The following is a 16,808-nucleotide window of genomic DNA, read 5'->3' as shown; positions in this document are numbered from 1 at the left end:
AGAGGGAGTAGGAATGGACAGACACAAGGGCTAGTGTAAAGAATTCAGTAGAACGGAACTCCTTACTCTTCCCCTTCCAGTCTGCCTGCTCTCAAATCCTGTGCAGTGGAGGCGTATCGGTTCTGCATATGTCTCTAGTCACCACCTTCAGCGTGGGGAGGAGGGCACCTGTTCATCCGTATCTCCAACAGTTTCTTACTTGGTTCCCTGCCACCAGGCTTAGCCCCTGTGACCCATCATCATCCGTGCTGCCGCAGAACTGCTTAAGGTGGGAATCTAATCCCCTCACCCCTGGCATCCTGCAGAGTTCAGGACAAAACCCAAACCCTCAGTGTGCACACAAGGCCCCTCAGGATCTGACCCCGGCCACTGCAGCATACTCCTCTCAGTCCCGCTCTCCAGCCACACTCAGCTACCTGCAGTTAAGGCAACAGGCCAGGCCATACCCCCTCACTCCCAGGACTCTGTCACGTGGCTCCCTCGGCCTGGAATGCCCTCCCCAATTCCATGCTGGCCAACTTCACATTCTTCAGGACCCAGCTCAGATTGTCTTTTCTAGAAAGACTTCCTTAGTCCAACTGCTCAAGTTAGATGCCACTCTTCTCAGTTGTCTCAGTGCCTGGGGCAGCACTGCCACCATTCCTCCGTCTCCCTTTGTCAGTGAGCTCTTGGAGGGCAGGGCCGCATGTAGCTCATCTTCTACACTGGTGCTCATGGAAGCACGAGGTGTGAAAGACAGCTAGATGGAGAAGGCAAAGAAGAGGCAGGAGTCAGGGTAGCCTGCAGGTTCTGACCTGGCTGTCTTCCTGAGAGGACAGTGGTAGAGAAGTCAAAAGAGAATACCAGAGGGCCGGTTAGGGGTGGAGGGGGGAAACTCACCCACAGAGTCAACTCACTTCTAATGAGAGCCAACTATGTGGCAGGAGCTAGACTAGGCACTAGTGACAGAAAGTATGTAAGAGGGATATTAATCTTGCTTTCATGAACCTCACATCTGGTGAGGAAAACAGACATTAACCTAATAACCTTAACAATAAATTTACAAATCATTAATTAGCTGCTGACAGTTAAGCATATGTAAACAAACCTTTTATGAATTAGAACTTACATAATAAAAATAATTAATTAGGATTATTAATTTTTATTTCATTATTTCTACACTTTGTATTTAGGAGAAAGTCGTAAGTAAAACTAACTCATGGGAATGCAAACTGGTGCAGCCACTCTGGAAAACAGTATGGAGGCTCCTCAAAAAATTAAAAATAGAACTACCCTATGACCCAGCAATTGCACTACTAGATATTTATCCATGGGATACAGGTATGCTATTTCAAAGGGGCACATGCACCTCCATATTTATAGCAGCGCTATCAACAATAGCCAAAGTATGGCAAGAGCCCAAATATCCATTGATGGATGAATGGATAAAGAAGATGTGGGGGCACCTGGGTGGCTCAGTCAGTTAAGCGTCCAACTTCGGCTCAGGTCATGATCTCACAGTTCATGAGTTCAAGCCCCACATGGGGCTCTGTGTTGACAGCTCAGAGCCCGGAGCCTGCTTCGGATTCTGTGTCTCCCTCTCTCTCTGCCCCCTCCCTGCTCATGCTATCTCTCTCTCTCTCTCTCAAAAATAAATACACTTTAAAAAAAATTTTTTTAAACAAATAAAAAGATGTGGAGAATATACATATCTCTCTCTCTCAAAAATAAACTTAAAAAAATTCTTTTAAATAAAAAGATATGGAGAATATATATATGTACACACACACACACACACACACACACACAATGGAGTATTACTCGGCAATCAAAAAGAATGAAGTCTTGCCATTTGCAACTACGTGGATGGAACTAGAGGGTATTATGTTAAGTGAAATTAGCCAGTCAGAGAAAGACAAGTATTATACGACTTCACTCATATGAGGAATTTAAGATACAAAACCGATGAACATAAGGGAAGGGAAGCAAAAATAACATAAAAACAAGGAGATACAAAAACATAAGATACTCTTAAATACAGAGAACAAACTGAGGGTTGTTGGAGGGTTTGTGGGTAGGGAGATGGGCTAAACGGGTGAGGGGCATTAGGGAGGACACTTGTTGGGATGAGCACTGGGTGTTACACATAGGGGATGAATCACTTGAATCTACTCCTGAAATCATTACAGCACTATATGTTAACTAACTTGGATGTAAATTAAACAAATTTTTAAAAATGAATATTTATAAATGTAACTTTTTAAATGTAAATAAATAAATAAGTAAAGGGGGCAGAAAACTAACTCAAAAAAAATTCTGAGGTCCTTTCCTGAGGGCACTATGGATTCAGCTCTAATGTCTATACCAGGAGTCCACAAACCACACCTAATTTTGTAAAACTTCATTGAAACACAGTCATGCCCATTCATTTACACATTGTCTATGGCTGCTTTTGCTCATCAATGGTAGAGTTGAGGAAGTTGCAACAGAGACCACTGGTCTATGAAGCTTTTTTTTTTAAGTTTATTATTCATTTTGAGAAAAAGAGTACACACAGGAGGGGCAGAGAGAGAGGGAGGGAGGGAGGGAGGGTGGGGAGAGAGAGGAACAGAGAGAGAAGCCCAAGCATACTCCACATTATCTTGGTGTGGAGCCTGATTCGGGGCTCGAACTCATGAACCGTGAAATCATGACTTGAGCCGCAATCAAGAGTTGGTCGCTCAACTGCCTAAGCCACCCAGGCACCCCTGGCCTGTGAAGCTTAAAATATTTACTATGTGGCCTTCCACAGGAAAAGCTTGCTGACCCATATTCTAAATAGTCTATATCTAAAATTCAGTATTGACTAATAAAAAAAAAAAGATTCTAAATAATCATCTCAAATTGGAGCTGAAATCTCTCTCAGGCTCCTGTTACTTACTAAGGCAGAAAAGCAGAATGGTTTCTAACAAAGATTTAACTATGATGTAGCCCAGATAACCAGAAAAGTAATCTGACTACAACATACCATTCTCCAAACATTTTTACAATATTGGGAGTAGATTCACTTTCTCATTGATCAATAAAATAGTTCTTCATGGAAAAACACATCCTACTTCCAAAAAGCATTCAATCTGTCAAGTATCAACTGCTACAATTTACTACAAATTCAGCTACAGAGATAGCTAAATTTAAGTTAGCTATCTCTGAATAATAAATTGGTCCCATCCTGAATAAATTAACCTCTTTTAAGTGCTATATTTTTCAAAGAGCTTTGAAATCTGAATTACGAGAAACAAACCATTCAGAAGAGATTATTTCTTAACCTGATAATCAACTGGGAATGTTATTTGCCATTATTCTCCTATACAATGTGAACTGTGAGAATCCCCAGTAGATTTACACATCATAAAAGTATAAACAAAGCTTTCCTCTCTGTTTAATTTTTTGTTACAAGTACTATATCCACAACAAAAGCTGTAAAATTAAACTGCACTTTTCACCCTACGCTATATACATGAGACTAATTCACCTATACAAAAACGTGCACATTATCTGTTTACAAATAAGAGTGAAATGTAATTCAGTCTCTGGAAACAAAGATTTCCTTATACTCTCAACCAAGTAGACTCTCTCTTCTCTTTGGCCTGCACTATCAGCTGGCTGGATGCAAATAAGGCATACTCCAAACATATTGGTTTGGACAGCATGGCTTCTGAATGATGCAAAATTCAGGAAACCGGGTATGGGTTTTTCAGCCTGGAAGACTTTTCACTTTGTGTCCTCAAATTTTATAATCTTGGTTCAATTCCATCAAAACTGCATGCATCACAAACTTACGTGACACTTGGAACTGAACAGGCAGAAAAGACACTGAAATCCACGGGGCTGCAATCAGGATCACAACAGCAGTTGACGTCACACTGTGCTGGAGACAAGTCACAGACACACAGAGCAGCAACTACAGAAACAAAAGAGGTGGGATGCAGAACTTCACAATCAGCAGGGAGTGACTGCCCCCTGCCACTGCAAAGTACCAAAAGTCCATATCATACAAAAGGTCCATTTGATTTTTCCCTCTGCACTTCAGGTTGGGGGCGGAGAGGGAAATTTGTGAAGTGAAAATTAGTCAGTTTGAATACTCCTCAATCTGAAGTTTCCCCAAAATAGCTAATCATCTGACTCACTTGGAAAGTTCTGTTTGTGCTTTACCTACAAAGACTCTGATTTGGTAAGCTATGAAACCCAGACATTTGTGTTTTTCAAAACTATCCAGGTGATGCCGATAATTTAAGAACCAGCATGCTAAATCACTTGCCGGACCATAAGAACCTGGTGTAATAGTACAGATTCCCAAGCCCCTCCTCTGGAGACTCTGATTCAGAGGAAGAGCCCAATGAAGGCCACCAGGAATCAGGGTTCTCAATCTTATTTCTCTCCTCAGATGTCACCTTGCAGCTTTAAAACAGAGCCCACATTCAAACTATTAACCAAGAATCAAACTGGCTCAGGTGCTTTGTACCTGGGGTTCTGGAAATATCTTTGGTAATTTAGATAATAAAACATGGGGGGGGGGGATAGAAAGGGTAGAAATCCCCCAGTTCACAACACTTAATTTTTAATAATGACTATCTGGATTTTTAAATCTCTATTTTATTCTGTCAAACAGGGGAGAGATAACCCTTTTAAAGATGGCAGAGCATAAGAATGATAAACAGGGAATTCATGGTAGTAATTATTCCTGAGAAGAGGAGAATAAGATCATGCTTCAGTCTTACGTAAAATGTTTTGTTTCCTTTTTCAAAAAAAAAAAAAAAAAAAACAAATCTCATGCAAAACAAACAAGGACCTTAAGCAAATGGTGGTAGAGAGTCAATTCAACATTCTGATTTGCATGAATGAACTATTTCACGACAAAAATCAGCTTTACAAAATACACCTCAAAAAAGGTACAACAGCATCCTCTGGAAGGAAGTGTAAGAGGAAGGTTTTGCCAATAAATACACAATCCTTTCTTCATCTGAGACACAAAAGTTTTCCCCCTTAAGCTTACATACTTCCCTCTAGCCAAGGACTCTCCTATGTGCTTAGAGAAATGAAAAGGCAACGTGTGCAAGCTAATGTAAAAAAAAAAAAAAAAAAGTGTTTAGGCTCCCTGCCTTATGTGCTTAAAATTACAATCTTGACTTGTTTTTCAGAACTCAAAACCCTTGTAAGTAACTATATGACCAGTAAGGACAAAGCAATAGTGTTTAAGAACGCCACTTAGGGAAGAAAAAAAAAAAAAAAAAAAGGTCTCTATCCAGGATGTGAGTGCACTTAATCAGCCAACAAGTATCTGCTGAGCGCTCCCAAGGTCTAAGTAGCGCTCAGCTGCTCTTCTAGACCTCTTAACATCTACATGCCTGGCTCTAGAGCAAGATATTAATGAACAGAGCTCAGACCAAGAATGAAGTTATCACTTTTCTCTTCTACCTATAACCCATTCTGCACGTGGTGTCCAGTTCTCCACTCCATCAGCCCCTGCTCCAACTCAGGGCAGGGGTGGGACCTAATCAGGCAACTAATTCACCTACCCAGAAAATGGGGATAACCCACACCATTGGGAATTAAATGAGATACATTAAGATGAAAAGCTTAGCACAGGGCCTGCTGCTACACAGTAAGCAGTTAATAAATGCCAACTGTCATTTCTTATCATTACAGTCACAGATCTAGAGAGGGGTCCTTTAAAAAGATGAAATGCAAATGCATCCCCCCATACTGGAAAAACAGCCCTGAACACATGCCCGAATAATGATGCTTCAAGAATAGATTTATTGTGGGGAGAAAGTACATAAACAGATGGAATACTTAGATGGATAAAGGACAACCCAGTCCCAACCTTAGAGAATTGTGGATATTGAATTCTGTTCCTGTATATCATTTATTTACCTCCCCTAATTCACCAAATCGACAGTTTCAATATAGAAGTTTGGTTAATATATACTGAAACAGAAAATGTAAAAATGTATTTCTCTGTACGTTTCCTTACACACAATGTATAAAGGAGGCCCTCTGGAAAAATGATGATTCAGGAACTGAAGTCCTAGAGTACATGGTGTCAGCCAATCACAACTTTTCAACTAATACTGAGCCTTACTCAAGATCTTTTTCTCTCACAAAGGGAAAAAAAAAAATACTGCATGCCTATTGGGGTTACAGTCAGAGGACTTACAGTTTTGATGTTTTGGTCTGGTTTGTTTTTTGAGATCACAAACCCCTTTGAGAAACTGCTCACTGCTAAGAACCCTCACCCAGAAAAAAGCATATTCACAAAATTTTGCACTCTGAGCGTCTCAGGGTTACAGCCATCCCCTTAAGTCATCCATGTCTTATCACATTATACAAGATTCACTAATGTGTAACTCCAGCATTAGGTCCCTTTCTGACAAATATGTTAATTATCCCTCAGGATGAATCCTAAGAGGTGGGCATCACCCCTCACCTCATCGCTTCCCACCTCCAACTCAACATGGGAGGAATCCTGGGTTTTCATAACTGGGGTCAACAGACAAGGGCCTAGTCACATTTAGTAAACTAGACATCTGGCGTCTCTTTTTGATAAATCAAAAGTTCAACGCATCCTACGCATTCAACTTCCATAACTGCCCAGAAACTTTGGATTTACATAATTTCGCCTTTGGCTGCAAAGGTGTAACAATTCGTTCATTATTACCTCTAGCATAATGTTGTCCAGGACCACTGCAAGTAATTGCAAAGATTTTATACTGTCACACTTACGCTCTGTGAGCCTCAATTTTCTCATGTGTAGGAGAGGAATAATGAGGTCTATCTTCCCTTAAGGGCTGCTGAGAGACTCAAAGCCTATGAAATACTTAGAAATGCCTGCACACAGCTGCGTGTTCCATAAATGTTAACTATCATTATTACATCCTCACCCGGGCTAACCGCTCCAGGTTGGATCACTCTGGATCCCCAGGAACTGCCACTTGGTACCCACCGTCCGTGACCGGAGTGGGCCTGGGGCCAGAGAAGGGCCCGGGGGCCTTGGGGGTTCCGGGGGGCCTAGGAGACAAGGCGGGTCGGAGAGTCATCCAGGCTGCCTCCGTAGAGTTGAAGCCCTCCGTCGTCACAGGCGGGGTGGCAGCGGCCTGGGCGCTCACGGAGGCGCAGCAATCCAGGAGCACAAGAAGGAGCGGCCGAAGGCCGGGGGAACCCATAGCCCCGCGGAACCCCACGCGACCCGCAGCGGGGACCCCGCGCGTTGCCTGGCAACCGCGGCCTGGCGCGGGGCATTATGGGAATGGTCCCGCGAGGCCACACGAGACCGCGGTGGGCGGGGCCTGGGTAAGGCCGGCTACGAGGGGCGGGGACAGGGGCGGGACGAGGCGTGAAGACCTGGGGTGGCGTGAAGCTAGTGAAATTTCGCTAGTAGGGGTGAAGGGCTTGTGAATCCCCGCAGCAGTTTGCAAGCCAACTTCCAGGCTTGTTTAAAAAATGCGTGTTTCCAAGTACTTTCCCGGGATTCAGACTCAGTAAGTCTGGAGTAGCGTCCAGGAATATATATACATATATATTTTTTTTTTAATTACGTGATTTTTTATGGTATTTTTGTGCTATATTATATTGCTAGACTCTATTTTTTATTTTTTATTTTAGAGAGAGCATGAGCAGGGGAGAGGGAGGGGGAGAGAGAGAGACAGAGAAAGAGAAAATTTAAGCAGGCTGCGCACTCAGCGAGGAACCCCACGTGAGGCTCAATCCCATGATCCTGGGAAGGTGACCTGAGCCGAAACCAAGAGTCCAATCATTAATTGAGCCACCCAGTCACCTCCAGGAATCAATATTTTTAACAAATGTCCTGACGCAACCAGTGACAGGAGGGAAATTTGGGAACCTATCCCCTAAAGCTACTAAATATATATTTTTTAATTTCTAATGTCTATTTATTATTTTGAAAGAGAGAGACTGAGCGGGGGAGGGGCAAAGAGAGAGGGAGACACAGAATCAGAAGCAGGTTCCAGCCTCTGAGCTGTTAGCACACAGCTGGACAAGGGGCTTGAACCCACGGGCGTATGGTCATGACCTGAGCTGAAGTTGGACCTGAGCTGAAGTTGGTCGCTTAAACGACTAAGCTACACAGATGCCCCTAAAGCTATAAATACTAAAGGAACACAGAGAACACATCACAGCCCTTGAATTTTCTCCATGTCATCCACTGTTGACACTTGCTTTGCCTTTTTTTTTTCAGATGGCCAGATCTAAGGAGGTCGCCAGATAACTTCTAGTCACCCTGTTGTAATAAGGGGGACAAATGAACACTTTTTTTACAGACAAAAAAAATTGATGAAAATTAAGCAGAATGATTTACAAGTTTTAAAAGAAAAGAAAGAAAACAAATCTGTATGTAATTCTACCAAAGGGGATGGAGACCACAAGACTTAAGAAAGCCCCTACAATCTAAACTGGCTTATTTATAAAGATACCCCAGTCCAGGGATGTTGGCTGTATCATTGACCCTTAATCTCCTTACAATTCAGAAGTAAATGTCAAAATACTTAAAATCTCATGGTATTTACTCACGAGACACATTTACCAATTCAGAAAAATGCCAAAACAGTACATATATCTAGTTTGTTAAATGTAGCAAAACTAAATCATCAAAGTGGCACCTGTAGCACCTTTGTCTGGCATGCTGGACAAAGTGTAGAAAGATAAAATTGGATCAAATGTATACTACAGATATTTCCTTTTTTTTTTTTTTCTACAAAGGATTACTTTAACATCTGACTGAAATTCTGGACCACTTTTAATAACTGGTGTAATGCTTCCCTTTAAAAAAAAAAAAAAAACAACTGTATTTTCCAAACCTTTATTTCATAACTTCTAAATCCAGGACTTACTGTTGTTTTTTAAAACCTTCTCTTTAGGGGCGCCTGGGTGGCTCAGTCGGTTGGGCATCCGACTTCAGCTCTGGTCATGATCCCGCGGTCTGTGAGTTCGAGCCCCGCTGATGGCTCAGAACCTGGATCCTGCTTCCGATTCTGTCTCCCTCTCTCTCTGCCCCTCCCCCATCCATGCTCTGTCTCTCTCTGTCCCAAAAATAAATGAATGTTAAAAAAATAAATAAATAAAACCTTCTCTTTACTTCCAGGTACTAATTTCCTTTCTTTCTTTCTTTCTTTGTTTTTTTTTTTTAAGAGAGAGAGTGGTAGGTGCAGAGAGAGAAAGAGAATCTCAAGCAGACTCCACACTGTCACCGCAGAGCCTGATGAGGGGCTTGAACTCACTAACCGTGAGATTGTGATCTGAGCCAAAATCAAGAGTCAGACGCTGAACCAACTGAGCCACCCAAGAGCCCCCAGGTACTACTTTCCTTTCTATTCCTTAATATCTGTGAATCTCTTTGCCCTGTTTTCTGTTTTGAAATTTTAGGCTGTTGGATTAAATTTTGATGAGGTGTCTTTTGGCTCTAACATTTCATTTTATGGTTTGGGAAATAATCTTCCCACCCTTATTGTCCAATTTCAAACATTCAGTAGGCAATTTTACGACATCTTGCAAAGTTGAAATGAGGGCTACAATCAACTCAAATCAATTTTGCAAACCTTGGGAACTTTGCAAACCTAGAAAAAAAACAAAGTTTTCATTTCACAGGTGACCCATTTCTGCCAGGCTTTTTTCATCTTTCAACCCAGAGGATCCTTTATCCCTTCCTTCTTCCCTGCCTTTGGCAGGTTCCTTCATTAGGATGGAAAGACACAAGGAAGGCTAAGATCAATTTCCATATTTATCCAAAACTGCATCATTTGGGTTGCGCATAAATGCTTGTGATTAAAAATGTCCATCTGTTTCTCTAGGATTACTGGCATTGAGAATTCCTTATAGTCTGTGCCAACGTTGGGAGGAATCAAGATCATTCAGCTTTTTGGAATTCTGAATTTGGAAGCTGCCTCAAATGAGGAGGCTGAAAAACCAAAGACAGGAGTGGCTAGGTGGGAAAGTAGCTAAGGCTGACTTTTTAAGGCAGAGTTAGCCACTCTTTCTTGACCTTTGGTATGGCCTGGGGTACATTGGTTTCTAACCTGTCTAAAATTACGTATCCAGTTTTTCCTATCTTTATTCAATTTAGACAAATATTTTACAAATAGGGAGGCAGAACCATCAAGCTTTATAAAGGAACTGCTTAGCACCACAAGGAGTTAAGGCTATGTGAGGACAAAGGATTGACTCTACCATTTTGACTGAAGTGAACAGACCAGTAATTGGTTTCTAAATCAACACCCAGGGGGAAAAAAAATAATCCTCAGCTTCTCTCCTCCTCTCATTCCTCATGTGTCTAGTCAACCACCAGGTGCTATTCTTGTTCTGGAACACTATGAGGACAGGAGGACTATTTGAGCAGACTTCACATTCTTGAAAGGTCCCAAATTTACAAGTTTGACCTTTCCTGAAAATGACGTAATAAATATGATCACAGACATACACTTACAGGAATGAAATAAGAATTCCTTGTTTACCAGACACTTTTAAAAAAAAGTGTTTATTTAGTTTTGAGAGAGAGAGACAGAGCACGAGCAAGGGGAGGGGCAGAGAGAGAGGGAGACACAGAATCTGAAGCAGGCTCCAGGCTCTGAGCTGTCAGCACAGAGCCCGACGCAGGGCTCGAACTCACGGACCGCGAGATCATGACCTGAGCCGAAGTCGGACACTTAACTGACTGAGCCACCCTGGCGCCCCTACTAGACAATTTTAAACCTGCCTCCTACTAATGGACCATACTGTAGTTGGAATAAACCAGTTGGTTTTTTAAGAATCATTTTTAGTGTTATTATTTATGAATTGAAACACTTCAATCACAATGAAAGTTACAAAAAAGAATAGCACGTACACCATGATGTGTACCATGATCAGGTTTGACATTTTGACATATGTACTCATATTTCTTTCTAGTAATTTTTAAGAGGGATAATTTATATACAGTATAAATCTCTTTGTATACAATTTTTGATGTACAGGTTTTTCTGACGCATCAATGTACAGGGTTTTTTGGCATAGTGTTATAAATTTTAGCAAACACATACAGTCATGTGACCACAATTACAATCAAGATGTAGAACAATTTGGGGTGCCCTGGTGGCTCCGTTGTTTAAGCGTCTAACTTCAGCTCAGGTCATGATCTCACAGTTTGTGGGTTTGGGCCCGCATTGGGCTCTGTGCTGACAGCTCAGAGGCTGGAGCCTGCTTCAGATTCTGTGTCTCCCTCTCTCTCTGCCCCTACCCTGCTCATGCTCTCCCTCTCTCTCTCTCTCTCTCGAAAATAAACATGAAAAAAAGTTTTAAGATACAGAACAATTTTATCACCCTCAAAGTTTCCCTCATGCCCCTTTATAGGCAACCCCTCTCCCTGGCCCAGCCTTTCATAACAGTGATCTATTTTCTGTCCCTAAGGTTTTCCCTTCTCCAGAACGTCACATCAATGGACTCATACAGCATGCAGCCATTTGGTCCTGGCTTCTTTCACTTAGCCTAATGCCTTTGAGATTTATCCATGTTGTTTGTATCAACAATGTAAAAACACATAACATTAAACTTACCATCATAGTAAATTTTAAGTTCAGTAATGTTGAGTGTTTTCACATTGTTGTGCAATAGATCTCTAGATCTTTTTCATCTTACAACACTGAAACTCTACTAATTCCCCTTCCCCTCCCCACACCCCTTCATAACCACCTTTCCTTTTTCTGTTTTTGTGATTCTACTTTAGATACTTCATATAAGTGGAACCACACAGTATTTGTCCTTTTGTGACTGGCTTATTATACTTAGCATATGTCCTGGAAGTTCATCCAGGTTGTAGCCTGTGACAGGATTTCCTTCTTTTTAAGCCTGTATAATATTTCATTGCAGGTATGTACCGCACTTCTTTTTTTAAAAAATTATCTGAGTGTAGTTGACACACAATGTTACCTTAGTTTCAGGTGCACAGCATAGTGACTGGACAAGTTTATATATTATGCTGTGTTTACAAGTGTAGCTACACCTGTTACCATACAACGGTATTATAATATCGTGTAGTCTTGGCACCCTGGTTGAAAATCATTTGACCATAGATGCAAAGGTTTATTTCAATCCACTCCTTTTTATTGCTGACAAGTATTCCATGATGGATATACCACCATTTCTTCATTCACCCGTTGAAAGTATTTGGGTCTTTCCAGTTTGGGCGATTCCAAATTAAGTCATTATAAACACTCACACACAGATTTTGTGCGAGTATCTATTTTCATTTATCTTGGGAACATATACCTAGGAGTCAGGTTTCTGTGTTGTATAGTGGGTGTGTGTTTAATGTTATAAGAAATTGCCCAACTTTTTCCCAAAGCAACTGCACATTTTGCGTTCTCACCAGTAGCGTATGAGATTTCCAGCTGCTCCACATGCTCGTAAAAACTTGATATCATCAGTTTTGTTTTCATTTTTGTTTTTAGCTATTCTAATAAGTGCGTGGTGGTGTCTCACTGTGGCTTTATTAGTTGGCTTTTAATAAACTCAGCCATTTTGTGATGGCACAGATTCCATTACATTTTAATCTTGGGGCTGCCAGGAGTACTTGTTAAATGCTAAACGAAGAAATGAATTCTTTATTTTTCTGCAGGCGAAGAGCCGCAAGAAAAATGGAAGTGAGCTGGCCTCTTGGTGCAACTGAGGGGCACTGCTCTCTCCTCCCCCACTTCTATTTCTATGTCTGTGCTGTAAACATGTTTTCATCGTTGCCCTCAGGACCCACAGGTAGTTCTGCTTTTATTCACCCCTTACTGGAAGCCTGTTAGTGAATTCTCCTTGAGGAGAAGTCACTCTTCAATCTATTGTGCATGCATTACTTCTCAGTTAAAATCAAATTGAATTTTTTTTCAAGGTGCCTGGTTGGCTCAGCAGGTGGAGTATGTGACCCCTGATCTCAGGGTCATGAGTTTAAGCCCCATGTTGGGCGCTGAGCTTACTTTAAAAAAATAGTAAAATGAAATTAATTTTTAAATTAAATGAACACAATGATAAAACAAAATTTTAAAGCCTATGTTCCCTCTCTTAACCTATTCTTATGTTCCATTAGGGGGAGCAGTTGGAAAATAGAGCAAATATCCTTCCTTCCTGCCAGCTTTGCCCGGTGTCTACTGCTTAAACTAGACTCGAAAGCAATTTTTAAAGGTTTGAACATTTTCAAGTCTAAAATAAAATTAGACTCAAACAAATACTGTAGGCGTGTCCTACAGGAAGTGCTTACTTTCTAGAATTATTGAAAATATGTCACTCTTCTTAAAAATTGTTTAAAGGGATGGCACAGAGGGAGACCAGTTCACTACATGGGTAGCTTCTGATGGTCACTGGTCACCGTGATCTGCAGGCTGGCCCTCCATTCTGACATTTCAGAAACAAAATCTTTTCAGATCAGCCCATCATTACTGGGTCATGGTAAGCAGATCTTCCAGAGATCAGAAGAAGAGATGTCCATTTATTGTTCTGCCTTATCCCTCAAATCTCACCTCCTCCAGGAGGCCCTCCTGCCCTGACCCACCAAGGAGACAGACCCTCACAAATTTCGGAGCAAGACCAGTTTGTGTTAATCTAATTACATCTCTTATTTTTTTTTTTTTAACGTTTATTTATTTTTGAGACAGAGAGAGACAGGCATGAACAGGGGAGGGGCAGAGAGAGAGGGAGACAGAATCAGAAGCAGGCTCCAGGCTCTGAGCCATCAGCCCAGAGCCCGACGCGGGGCTCAAACTCACGGACTGTGAGATCGTGACCTGAGCTGAAGTCGGACGCTCAACCGACTGAGCCACCCAGGAGCCCCATAATTACATCTCTTATTAACTGGGTACTTAACTTTTCCGATAAAATCCATCATGCTGATGTTTCTAATTAAAATCAAGACTATGAGGCGCTTGGCTGGCTCAGCCAGTGAAGTGTGTGATTTTTGATCTCTGGGTTGTAGGTTCGAGCCCCATGTTGAATGTAGAGATTACTTAAAAATAAAATCTTTAAAAAACCAAAAAGTAAAAAAAAAAAAAAAAAAAAAAAAAAAAAAAAAAAAGTAAAAATAAATAAAATCAAGACTAGAGGGGTTTTACTTAAACACATTGATCTTGCATGTGTATTTCTTTTTTCCCATACCATAAAGGTTGGTTCTCAATAGCTCCAATATAATTCATTATTTGATTTATCCCAAAAAATACACTTAGCACAGTGCTAAATCTCAGAATAACAATGTCAATATTATCGCTAAATACATGGTTATTGAAAAAACAGGAGAAAGGGCACCTGGGTGGCTCAGTTGGTTAAGCATCTGACTTCAGCTCAGGTCATGATCTCGCAGTTCATGAGTTCAAGCCCCACATTAGGCTTGCTGCTGTCAACGCAGAACCCGCTTCAGATCCTCTGTCCCACTCTCTCTCTCTGCCCTCCCAAGCTCACACTATCTCTCTAAAATAAATAAACATTATTTATTTGTTTGTTTGTTTGTTTATATTTTAAAAACCCAGGAGATTTCTTTTTAGCTGCATGCTTTCATTTAATCCCTCTGTTTTTAGCATGTTGTCTCCACTCCTTTCTCTGAATGCTATCTCTGGACTTAGAGCTGCTCTGTTTGATGTTCTCCAAAGAATAAACACCTAATCTTCTACAAGGATCAGTGCAAGGAGTCACGGGAGGGGAATCTGAGATTATGTTATTGGAATCTTAGTGTATGTTACTGGTACAATTAATGCTCTGCTTTCACTCCCACCTCTCACCCCAGGTACTTGGGACCTTCAATCCCTGAGCCCTTCTGGGGCTCAACAGCTGCAACTGGCTTGCTCCTCATTGGCATCTCCTTCTGCAAAACCTAGGGTTTTTCCACTCAGCCAAATCATCCATCCACTCTCTAGCCTCCAAAAAGGATTTGATATCTCTCGTGAGCAGCCATCAGCTTTCCGATTCTGTGTGGTAAGGTTAGACCTCTTTGATGCTTCTTTTACCATGTTAGTAGTGTTTCAGGAGAGCACAGAAATAAGTGGCTGGGTTCTGTCCATGTATTTCTGTATGTTTCATGTAAACATTTTCCATATCAGGTGTAGAGAGGTAGCATAGAAAAATGATTAAAAGTATACGTTATGGCCCCACGGTGTTTGGGTTCAGATCCCTAGTTCTGCTACTTGCTAGCTGTGTAGTCTTGGGCATGCTTTCTATGCTCAGATTCCTCATCTATAAAATAGGGATAATAGTGATACCAGTCTCAAAATGGTGTGTGTGGCATGGTAATGGATGTTTATTAAGAACTCCAAAAGGTTACAAATGTTATTAAAGAAAGGGTACAGGTTTTCTTAATTGGAAAGGACAAAATGGGATGTCTGGTTGGCTCAGTCAACAGAGCATGTGACTCTCGATCTCAGGGTCATGAGTTCAAACCCTTCAAACCCCACGTTCCACATAGAGCTTACCTTAAAAAAAAAAAAAAAGGAAAGACAAAATGATGTTGATTAATTCGGCCAAAAGCTAAAGGAGAACAATTAATTCTCTGGAAAATCTTGTCGTGAAGTTGACTGTATTTACCTTAGGGCTTTAGTGGCTTTGAATCCTGCAGATTCACTTTTTCCCTGCAGGTGGCAACCTTTGTCACCAAAACTTAGTTCCTCAGCTAGGGCTGACCCTGAGGGGGGAAATAAACCCTATAACTTTATTCTTTCATTGGTTTGATCATTTCCTCAGTAAGTATTTACCGAGTACCTACTGTGTGCCAGGAACCAGGGAAACAGTAGTGGTCAAGGACACACCAGCACTGCCTTCTCAAACTTAATGGTTTGCAATAGCCCTGGAACTTACTTCAAAGAAGCTGAGAGGACCCTCCCTCCCCCCACATCCCTCCTCCAAGAAAACCTTCCATATGAATGTGCTTGGGTGTGCAAGCCCTAACTAGAGTTCTACTAAGAAACAGAATGTCCTCTGGAGCAAAAATGATGCTGTAAAGGACGTTACCTAACACCAATACTTTCTCAGGCCTTCTTGCACTTAAAGACTTTCCTAAGTCCCACCCTCCAATGAAAGGGTTGGGAGACTAAGGCATTGAGATAGTCACCAGTGCAGAAAGGGGTGTTGCAGTGTTGAAGTAGCTGGACGGGAGGATTTAGGAATTACAGGCCAAAGATAACAACTCTCAAAGTGTCCCCCAAATTTTTAAGCCAGACATCTCCTTTTGAAGAAAACATTATCCAGAATTTGGAATTAGACCAAAAGAGGGCGGCATAGTTCTTTCCATGTTATCTGGGACATTGTTTAACAAGCCCACCCAAGGATGAATTCTCTAACAGGGGTCTGGAAACTTTTCTTATAAAGGTCTAAATAGTAAATATTTTAGGCTTTCAGGCTATATTCTCAACTATTCAACTCTGGTGTCTTAGCACTCTCATTGTACAGCAAAGGCAGCCTTAGACAATATGTAAAATGGCTATGGCTGGGTTCCAATAAAACTTTATTACAAATGTAAGCAGCAGGGCCAGATTTGGCCTTCTGGTCATATATATAAGACAAAGAATGTAACTTTTTTTGCCTAGCTATTTACTATTGGTTAAAGGCTCAGGTTTTTGTCTGGTAGAAAATTTCAAATCATTTCTAACCAGTACAAAAAAATAAACTCTGAAATGTATAGTTTCTATTACCCTGTGGAGATTAACCAGTTTTGTATCTAAGTTCCTACTTCTCAAAATGCTCTCTGAACCAGCTTTACTATATTACTGTCTCCTCTTTAACAAGTTAAATAAATTTTTGACGTTTATCCTGTATTTGAATGAGTCATGTTGTAACTTTTGGCA

At 41.2% G+C, this 16,808-nt stretch overlaps 1 protein-coding gene across 4 annotated transcripts in view; it reads right to left on the bottom strand.

Annotated features, from left to right (window-relative positions):
- Window positions 1-7,261, bottom strand: part of TCTN1 (tectonic family member 1) — a 28,450-nt gene extending 21,189 nt beyond the window's left edge. For 2 of the 4 annotated variants that reach the window (XM_042911472.1, XM_042911473.1), the window contains exons 1-2: window positions 6,962-7,261; window positions 3,799-3,919 (exon numbers count right to left, since the gene is read on the bottom strand). In XM_042911472.1, coding sequence (XP_042767406.1) covers window positions 3,799-3,919; window positions 6,962-7,181 — 341 coding nt within the window. In that variant the 5' untranslated portion in view covers window positions 7,182-7,261. Of the gene's footprint in view, window positions 1-3,798; window positions 3,920-6,899 lie in introns of all 4 variants that reach the window. The other 2 variants (XM_042911475.1, XM_042911474.1) reach the window with 2 other exon arrangements.
- Between the last annotated feature and the right edge of the window lie 9,547 nt (window positions 7,262-16,808).

The sequence above is a fragment of the Panthera leo genome, chromosome D3 (assembly GCF_018350215.1).
Source record: "Panthera leo isolate Ple1 chromosome D3, P.leo_Ple1_pat1.1, whole genome shotgun sequence".
Classification (NCBI taxonomy): domain Eukaryota; kingdom Metazoa; phylum Chordata; class Mammalia; order Carnivora; family Felidae; genus Panthera; species Panthera leo.
Note: the sequence above shows the minus strand (reverse complement) of the source record. Positions and strands in the feature narration are given on the sequence as shown.